The sequence below is a fragment of the Clupea harengus genome, chromosome 23, assembly GCF_900700415.2.
Source record: "Clupea harengus chromosome 23, Ch_v2.0.2, whole genome shotgun sequence".
Taxonomy (NCBI): Eukaryota; Metazoa; Chordata; class Actinopteri; order Clupeiformes; family Clupeidae; genus Clupea; species Clupea harengus.
This window is the reverse complement of record NC_045174.1, coordinates 20224213-20233357: the sequence shown is the minus strand read 5'-3', so window position 1 is coordinate 20233357 and position 9145 is coordinate 20224213. Positions and strand designations below refer to the sequence as shown.

Genomic DNA, 9145 nt, shown 5'->3' with positions numbered 1-9145 from the left:
CCTATAAGTTCTCACGGGTGGCCGGGACTTTTAACTTGACGACCGGTCGCTATCGTTGGCAGTGGCGGCGCCAGAGATTTTTTTCTGCAGGTGCTATGGGGGTGATCGGCGTTTTACCGAGGGTGCTATGAAATTAGGGTGATAGCATATGTGTCACATGGTTCTCTACTACAACACCTCCCCACCATATCGTCATATCTGTTTACATGTTTGCTCTCTGAAGCGTCTTTGTGGTCCATGAAAAGCGCCATACAAATCGATCGTATTATTATTATGATTAGGCTGCTTCCGACGGACGCGCACATAGCCGTGTTCCTCTGCGACGGTCACTGACAAAATTCCGCAATCCCAAATACTTCACTTACTTCAGTGGGGGTTAAAGTTGGCGCCAGATGGCCACCAGGTCACCACTACCATGTCTGACAAATTAAACTAAACATAAATAGTTCAATACATTCTAAACTAAAGAGGGCAAATTAGAATAGCAGATAGAATGAACTAAAACAGTCAAAGAGTCAGAAATGCTTTCAAAAAGTATATATTATGTCAGGTCACAATCAATAAAAACATAGAAGCTTACGTATACCTGGCTAGCACAGACAGACTGCTCGTCCTAGGCTAGAATCTCTGATTTTTTAAGGCGGATCCAGAAAAATCCCCAAAAGAGACCGCATTAATTAATGTTAGACATCTAACAAGACCGTTCCACCTTAAATCTTAAACGGTGTAAAGATGCAGGCCCCTTTTAAAAGTGAATGAAACAAAACAGTAGGCACTCAAAAACACAATAATCAGAGCTAGATCATTGTATCATTGTACAATAAAACTATTAAAGAACAGGCAAAAATGCAAACAAAACTATGCTGGAAAAGCCATAAGCAAAACCAAAATCCGGGCAGACCAGGTGTAGCATGGCTAGCACCCTCAGTAGAGGTGTAAGGTTAAACTCTTTGACCACGACGTTCCTCTTCTTCTAAATCAGATTCCGATACCCCTTGCATTTCTTCTTCTTCTTCAACGTCACATGATTATTCTACTCGTGGAATTTTGGGTATCAAAAACCGATCCATTATTGTGAATTTGTTGATACTACCGCTTGACTTTGACTTTGGCTTTGACAGTGCACTAGCTCTCTTTCTCCTTCAATCGTCAGGAAACGTCAAAGTTCACGCATGCGACGTGTCTGTGTCGTGCTACTGAACAATCTGTTCATTTCAATCTGTTATTATTTTCTTTTGTGATTGAAATATTATTATCACACAATACATTAAATTAAGAACGCAGAATTAAATTAAATAACAATAATAAATAAACCATTATTTTCTTGGGGGTGCTATGGGGGTGCTATGGCTAATCCAGGGGGGGCTATAGCACCCCCTAGCCCCCCCCGCCGCCGCCCCTGATCGTTGGCATGGGGACGATGCAGCTTCCCCAACCTGGATGACGTCACTCCTCGGGATTCCCGGAAGCGCCAGGAGTTGGATTTCATGCTGCTTCGGAACCTGTGAACAACAAACGAGAGGTGAGCCCTCAATGGCTAACAATCACGGCAGCCCATTCACACTGCAAATGGATTATGGAAATCACCGTTCCTTTGGATAGGTTTGAGAGCGCAGAACAATATGTCTCGTCAAATGTCTCCACTCGGCTCGCACTCCTTCGGGACTCGGACGTTGCAGTCGGCGTTGGACCAGTATGCAGCAGTGAGGAAGATAGCAGTGAGGAAGATAGCAGCCGTGGATCGTGGATCGTGGATCACGCAGCCCTTGGCCTTGGCCTTGGCCTTGGCTCGGTGGTGAAATACTCTCCCCGGTCTCCCGCATCTCGCCGCTTTAAGTCCTCTTATTTTCGCCTCAATTATGGCTCAGCCAATCTGTGCCGCGGCCACACAACCTCACTGAATGCTTGCAGCCGTGTTTTATTAGCTGATCCTCGAACGGCAATCAGCGGAATGCCTGGCCATGATGGGGTAAACAACAGGGCAGCAGAAAGCACGGACCCCGTGCTGGATATTAAACAGTTCATATTACCCCCACATAAAACATTTCATCCCCATTGTCCAAAGGCACATAGCCCACAAAGTCACACTCCCAACATTCAATCACAAGTTATACATATACACAAGACATCCCTCATAAAAACACATCACACACGACATATATTCTGTGTAAGTACACTGAGAGTCAAATTCCTTGTTTGTGCAAACTTACTTGGCCAATAAAACCTGATTCTGATTCTAGTGATGATAGCAAGAACAACAATGTATTTATTGTTACTGTTATTATTGAAATAACGTAGACCTAATCATATTGCCGTAGCCTAAATGAAAAAGGCGGAGATTCCATCCGCATCATCCGGATGACACGCAATTTTACTTTCAATTTCTATTCCCTTTTGCTTTGAAAAGGAAGTCCTGCCTCTACTGTAGGCGTACACTACTGTATTATATTGCAGGCAATCGAAAGTCCACACGCTATTCGTCATCAGTTAACCAGTTCTTGAGAAGGCCTGCGCTTTCGCAAATCTGTGGCTTTTCTGACGAGTTCTGGATGCGCCCCCCCTTTAACCTCAAGTCTTTTATGAATGATCAAATCAGCATTTAATTAAAAAGCCAAATTGTAAAGAACCTCTCCTTGGCTAAGCCTTTAAATAGTAAATCCACTTGTTACACCATTACTTTCATTTAAGACAGCAGTTTACACAGGCTATAGACATATTCACACAAATAATTTGGCTAATTAGTTTATTGCTCATGGATGACTTAACTGTAATGGAGGCTACCTGTCAATAAATATTTGTAAATTGGTCGAAATATGTTATCATCAACTTGAACTCGCATTTGCGTTGGCTAAGCAAACATTCAGTCAATAGCTTAGGTCTGATATTTTTATATCAAATTCATCCAAATTCAAATAGCTATTTTATTTCCCAATGTATCTGACATCATTTAATATTATTTCCCATTACAATTTCCACGTTTGGTTTGCGCCACATGTGGTTCAAGGCGAAAACATTTGACGTTGCAAAGACCGCGCATCAGGGGGAACACCCGTGCAGGGAGCACCTTACCTGCCCGCAAAGGTGCGGCCGCCGGAGCTGAAAAGTGAAATGGGTTGTTGAGGCTTTCCATAGGTAAGTTTTGAATTCGGTACACTAAGTATAAATTCTGACACTAATGCAGACCATGGCAGTACAACACAGTAGAACACAACCTGAGATATTGATACAGCCGTGCGCAGTTGTGTCGTTTGAATTTTTAGCAAAGCTTCCATAAGAACATCAGAATGAAGGCAATCTTAAGTGTGTGTACTTTTTTGGTGCTTATTCTGCATCTGACCCAAGGCTGTCCTTGGACGCAGCATAAATTTCAGCAGTATAGCAGGACATGTCTGACTTTGCTGGAAGAGATGGTAAGTGTATTTTTGAAGATCATTTCCAATCATCTGATATTCAGTAGAATTTGTTGTGATTTTACTAATAGTAAATTCACACATTTTTATTTATATTCTATAATTCTTCAGGGTGAAAAGATAGTTGATGACAGCGTAGGAGTCCATTTTCCTGAGGAGTTGTACAAACTTGCAAGGAAGTCACAGGTAAGAACCTATTAACCAAAGCAATAAACAAACAAACAAACAAACATTAAATACATAAACACTCAGAGGCTTAATGTAAAAGAAGAAGCCTATCATTCATGAAAATGGGGAAATTGGCACTTTTATTAAACTCTATGATCTATGATGTACAGTATATCTATGGTTGTCACTGATCTCCTGACGCCTGCTGTTCTCCCCTCAGCCCCAAAGGCTCACCTGGTTCATATCCCAGGTCCTGGATGAGGTGTCCCAGCTCCTGGAGGAGGATCTGGTCACGGTGGCCTGGGACGAGAAGAAGATGAAGGACTTCATGAGCACCCTGAACACACAACTGGAGGGCACTGAGTCATGTGTGAGTGCAACTAAATAACCTAGACGCTCTGTAGGCTATGTCATGAGCATCTGTACTATGCTATGCTAAACACCAATGTTATTGTACTGATTGTACACTAGAATGTGTCTATCCAGGTCAAGTACTGGTAATTGTGTTGTAAACTGTAAACAACTGTCAACACTAATGAATGACAGACTGACGTGTTCATGAACTCTACTGCGCCCCCTGCAGGTCGTGTCTAAGATGAAGAAGAGCAAGAGACTGAACCTGTACTTCAAGAAGCTGAGAAATGAAACACTGGGGAAAATGGTGAGTTGATTATTGTGGTTGTCTATTATACAAGCAAATAGCCACACATGTACACACACACACACACACACACACACACACACACACACACACACACACACACACACACACGCACGCACACACAATCTCTCTCTCTCTCTCAAACACACACGCACACACACAAACACACACACTCTCTCTTTCTCTTTCTCTCTCTCTGTTTCTCTCTCTCACACACACACACACTCTCTCTCTCTCACACACATACTCTCTCTTTCTCTCTCTCTCTCTCTCACACACACACACTCTCTCTCTCTCACACACACACTCTCTCTCTTTCTCTCTCTCTCTCTCTGTCTCACTCTCTCACACACACACACACACACACACAAACACACACACTCTTTCTCCCTCTTAGACTGAGTCTGTATTGAATGTGAATCGTGTGATTTCTGATTTCAGGAGGACGAGGCCCAGGCTTGGGAGCTGATCAGGAAGGAGGTGCACAAGCATCTGAAGTGGGTCGACCTTTTGGCCAGCACACGCCTGTAGTCTAAACACCCAGGCTTACCACAGCGGTGGGAAACCATACTGAAGACGCGTTAGGACTAATAATATATTCAGAGCTTTTTAGCCTAAAATGATTCTGCAATAAATTGTAAGAGCTTTTGCTTTTACATATGAGATGGTCAAGTTTACATTCATCAGGTGTTAAAAAATATTTATTTTTGACGAACAAAGTTTAACTTATTTTTTTTAAATTCAGTTTTTAATATCAGACTAATGATGCTCTGTGAAATGTGTTATTTATTTTATAATAATGTTACATTTATTTATTTGTTATATTGTGATTTTATTTATTAATGCATATATTTATTGTACACTGTAACAGCACACATTGATTGACACAGATATCCTTTTTGTATTTCAATAAAAGCATTGCTTGAGGTAAATTGTTGTGTTCTACCTTTTTCTTAAAATGTACTTTAGTAAAGTATTAGATGTTTGTACCCTCGTATTTACAGTAAATGTGTTTGTGATACAGTACTCAGTCTAAGCACTAGCACCTACTGGTAACGTTGTGCAGATTTGGGGCCCAAATATTTCTGGAAATCACATTTAGTTGCATACACACTTGGTCAATGCTGTTGATCACATTGAGTTGCATACACACTTGGTCAATTCTGTTGTAGAAAATATAGAACACAGTACCTCAATTATGTAAAAGCAAATTTAACAATGAACCTCAAATGACATAATAGTAATAAAAAACTCTTTAAGTTTTTCACGATTGGAAAACACTAAAATCAAAAGTATTACACAATTAGCAAAACCTTCACTCAAGGAGCAAAACATGGGCCCATATTTGCACCACTATAAGCACATGTCAACATCACACTTTTTGCGAAACAATACACATAGTGATTTGCAAAACACTAAACACACTTGTATACACTAGACACAGAAGTATATCAAGATGTCACTTCCTTGCAATTCCAAAGAACTGACTGTCAAATTACCACACCTATGAGCCAATGGTTAAACTCAGCTATCAAGTGCGCAAACACATGATTGCTTAATTTTAGACACACCAAACAGGTTTAAGCACTATAGAAATGCAGCAGATGAGTTCATCTGTCTTCAACCAAAATGAAAGGAGTCAGAAGAAGAAGAGTGAGGGTGAGAGGGGGAATCCACAGAGGAGGAGAAGGAGGAAGAGGAAGAGGAAGAGCCAGAGGCCAAGGTCGAGGTGGAGGTAGAGGAAGAGGAAGACCTGAAGCAGGAGGAAAACGTGCTCAAAGAAGAAGAGGACCAAATGTATCAAATAAACTTGAAAGGAGGACGGGGGCCCATATTCACGTCAGAACAAGAGAGAGAGAGAGAGATCATAAACATGGTTTTGGCCAATAATGCTATCAGGCTCAGAGAAATTCAAGCCAACATTATCGGTGACCATGACATTTTCAATAATGTCACACATCCTAAAAAGACATCAGGTTCAAATGAAACAACTTTATCTTTACTGTATTTTCATTTTTTTTCTGATTTTTTTTTCTCTTTTTTTTACTGGAATTGTAACCTGTACTGGATACATCATTTTAGGTTTGTCTGATATTTGCTGGGCTTACAGTGTTATGCACACTACTGTAGTAGCATGAAAACTGGGACATGTTTTGTTGTGATTCTCCATGTTGACTGATTTGGGTATATGGAGAGAAATAAATAATATTTGCATCAGTCTGCAGCATTGGTCTTGTGTAGTGTTTGGTGAATTTATTGTATATTTGCAGTTTCTCTGTGTAATCACTGAGAAGTAGAATTGCTACAAGTGTTTTAAGTTTGCAGCAGCAGTGTGTAACTGGTACAAACAGAATTACAGAATGTGAGTTTCATATGGTAACACAATATGGTTTTGATAAATTAGTGTACACACACACAAACACACACAATGGCATATCCGGAGCAAAGCTTGCATACATATCATACACATAAAATGTATGAAATAGGATCTATTCAATGGGTCTGTTCTTATGTCATTACACCATTTCCAATCAGTGTAGCCAGGCTTCAGGCAACATGCTGACCTAGCCTCTAGTCACCCAGTCAGTGTAGCCATGCAGGCTTCAGGTAGCATGCTGACCTAGCCTCTAGTGTAGGCCTGAAAGTATGCTATCGCTGCTAAGAGAAAATCAACTTTGTTATTTCATGCAAAGCTGGTCAAGTAGCCTAAACAAGCTTAAAAACGTCACCAATTGTCCCAAGTGCTGCTGTATTCATTAGGCTAGGGCTATATTTATATGCCTCAAAATATGTAGTGCTCCAATAATGGTGGTGATGGTGAGTCCTCCTCACCAAACTCAGCCAGCTCACTGTGCCCGCCTCCACCTGGCAGTGGATCACAAACTTCCTGATAGACAGGAAGCAGCAGGTGAGGCTGGGTGAAATCACATCCAGCACCCGGTCAGTCAGCACTGGTGCACCTCAGGGATGCGTGCTCTCTCCACTGCTCTTCTCCCTCCGCACTAATGACTGCACAGTTTCTTCCCCCTCGCCGTCTCACTACTGAACAGCTAACCCACCGTGGCACTGTGCAATAACCCTGGATCAATATAATAACCACTGTACAATAACTCCCACAATCATATCTATTTGTTTTATTCTCAAATACAATATACATCCAACCCTTACTGTATAACCGTCATACTCTTACTGTCTAATATTTATCCCTGCACTTCTTGGCACTATTTGTTGTGTTACAATTCACTGCTCCTGTATATAGCCATTCCTCCTTGTATATACTTTCTTAGACCATTGCACTGTTTGTGTTGTATATGTTGCCGAACCTGATGAGCGAACCCAATTTAAGCAAGGAATCCCAGGACACACAACAGACAGGAGTTTTTTGGTTTAGAAAAATAATAACACTTTTATTACAATTCATAAAATACCCCTTGATTCCCAATCAGGCTTAGATGAGGGCCACAGGCGGTCACACAGTACGGCTAAGGTCTTTACAAATAAGGGTAAAAGCACACAGAAAAAGGGCACACAGCAAAGGGCACACCGGGCATCAAACTCTAACCCACACACTAGATTAGGTGAATAGTATAGACACTCAATAACACAGGTAGGCTACACACGAATAGCACACAGCACTTCTGTCTTCACACGTGCACATAAGGACCACTAAGCACCTACCAATAAAGGCCGATTTAGGGTACTCCGACTCCGTTACGGATGAGCTGGCGGACGGCTACGGACGGATACGATTGACTCTTTTTCGTCTATGGTTCTCCGAAGGCTGTGGGCGCTGAAAACAATTCACTGCCAGAACAGTAGGTGGCGCAACAGTTTTTTGTCGAAGACGTCTTTGTGTGTAGAAGTCGTCGATTGTTTATTTACCTCCTCCCAGCTGTCACTAGCCAGACACGAAACTATAGGGGGTACAGCAGGTGCAGTCGCACCTGGGCCCGTGGGTCTTGGAGGCACGTAGCATTACATAATAGAGAGTGTCTAATGCTATATATGCATCATGGCATCAAAGGCATCATGGTAGGTAATATTTGTGGGGAAAATAGTAGCAATCTATAACAAAATGATATGCTTATCTTACATACACTATAGAAACTATAAAAAAAAAACGATGCAATGCAATGAAATGAATACGTTCTTATTTTCTTTGGTATTTTTTTCATATTCAGATTTTCAATGAAGATTGCTGGGTAATATGTATGTTGTTGTCCAATGTCAAGTCTCTATTTGATCATGTGACGAGACGATACGATATAGCTAGTTTAGATACAACACGGTGTCCGGCATTGTGGCCGAGGTCTGCAAGGCGTTGTGGACAGCTCTACAGCCAGACTACCTACCCTGCCCCTCCACCAGCCAGTGGACAGCGATAGGAGCGGATTTTTGGAGCGGCTCTGGAACTTCCCAAACTGCGTTGGAAGCCTCGACGGGAAGCATGTCAGCATCAAGGCACCGCCTCATGCCGGGAGTGACTTCTTTAATTATAAAAGGTGCTCGCTCCATTGTCCTGATGGCAACATGCGATGCTAGGTATCGCTTCACCATGGTGGACGTCGGAGGGTATGGACGGCAGAGCGACGGTGGCGGTTTTAAGAAGAACACATTTGGGTCACAGCTGCTCGACAACAAGCTGAACCTGCCGCCATCGGCCTTTCTTCCCAGGACCAGGACCGATGCCGACCGAGGCCGATTTACTTTTTATTTACCTCCTCCCAGCTGCCACTAGCCACGAGAGAATATATCTCTTGTTCGACCTCTGAGGGATGTTGACGAAGAGATGCACTTTGCGTATTTCCGTATGTTGGCTGGAAGATACGACGACCTTATTCGTGTGGAATCACACATAAAGCACCAGGGCACACACAGCATGCCGGTTGATGCCGCCCAGAGACTC

General features: G+C 42.2%; 1 protein-coding gene across 2 annotated transcripts; it reads left to right on the top strand.

The window, feature by feature from the left end:
* Positions 1-2908: 2908 nt before the first annotated feature.
* LOC116218718 (interferon a3-like) lies at positions 2909-5121 on the top strand. 2 transcript variants are annotated; one of them, XM_031561312.2, is made up of 6 exons: positions 2909-3132; positions 3343-3410; positions 3522-3596; positions 3799-3948; positions 4162-4239; positions 4681-5121. In XM_031561312.2, the coding sequence occupies exons 2-6, from the start codon at positions 3408-3410 to the stop codon at positions 4768-4770; spliced, it is 396 nt and encodes a 131-aa protein (XP_031417172.1). In that variant the 5' UTR covers positions 2909-3132; positions 3343-3407; the 3' UTR covers positions 4771-5121. The 2 variants fall into 2 exon arrangements, with proteins under 2 accessions (XP_031417172.1, XP_031417171.1); XM_031561311.2 differs by having other exon boundaries at positions 2909-3410.
* Positions 5122-9145: the final 4024 nt, after the last annotated feature.

Excerpts from the sequence above, each read along its gene's own strand:
- LOC116218718 (XM_031561311.2), top strand. The coding sequence starts at position 3,285 with ATGAAGGCAATCTTAAGTGTGTGTACTTTTTTGGTGCTTATTCTGCAT. Across the intron at positions 3,411-3,521 it reads TGACTTTGCTGGAAGAGATG|GGTGAAAAGATAGTTGATGA; the intron begins GTAAGTGTATTT and ends ATAATTCTTCAG. Across the intron at positions 3,597-3,798 it reads AACTTGCAAGGAAGTCACAG|CCCCAAAGGCTCACCTGGTT; the intron begins GTAAGAACCTAT and ends TTCTCCCCTCAG.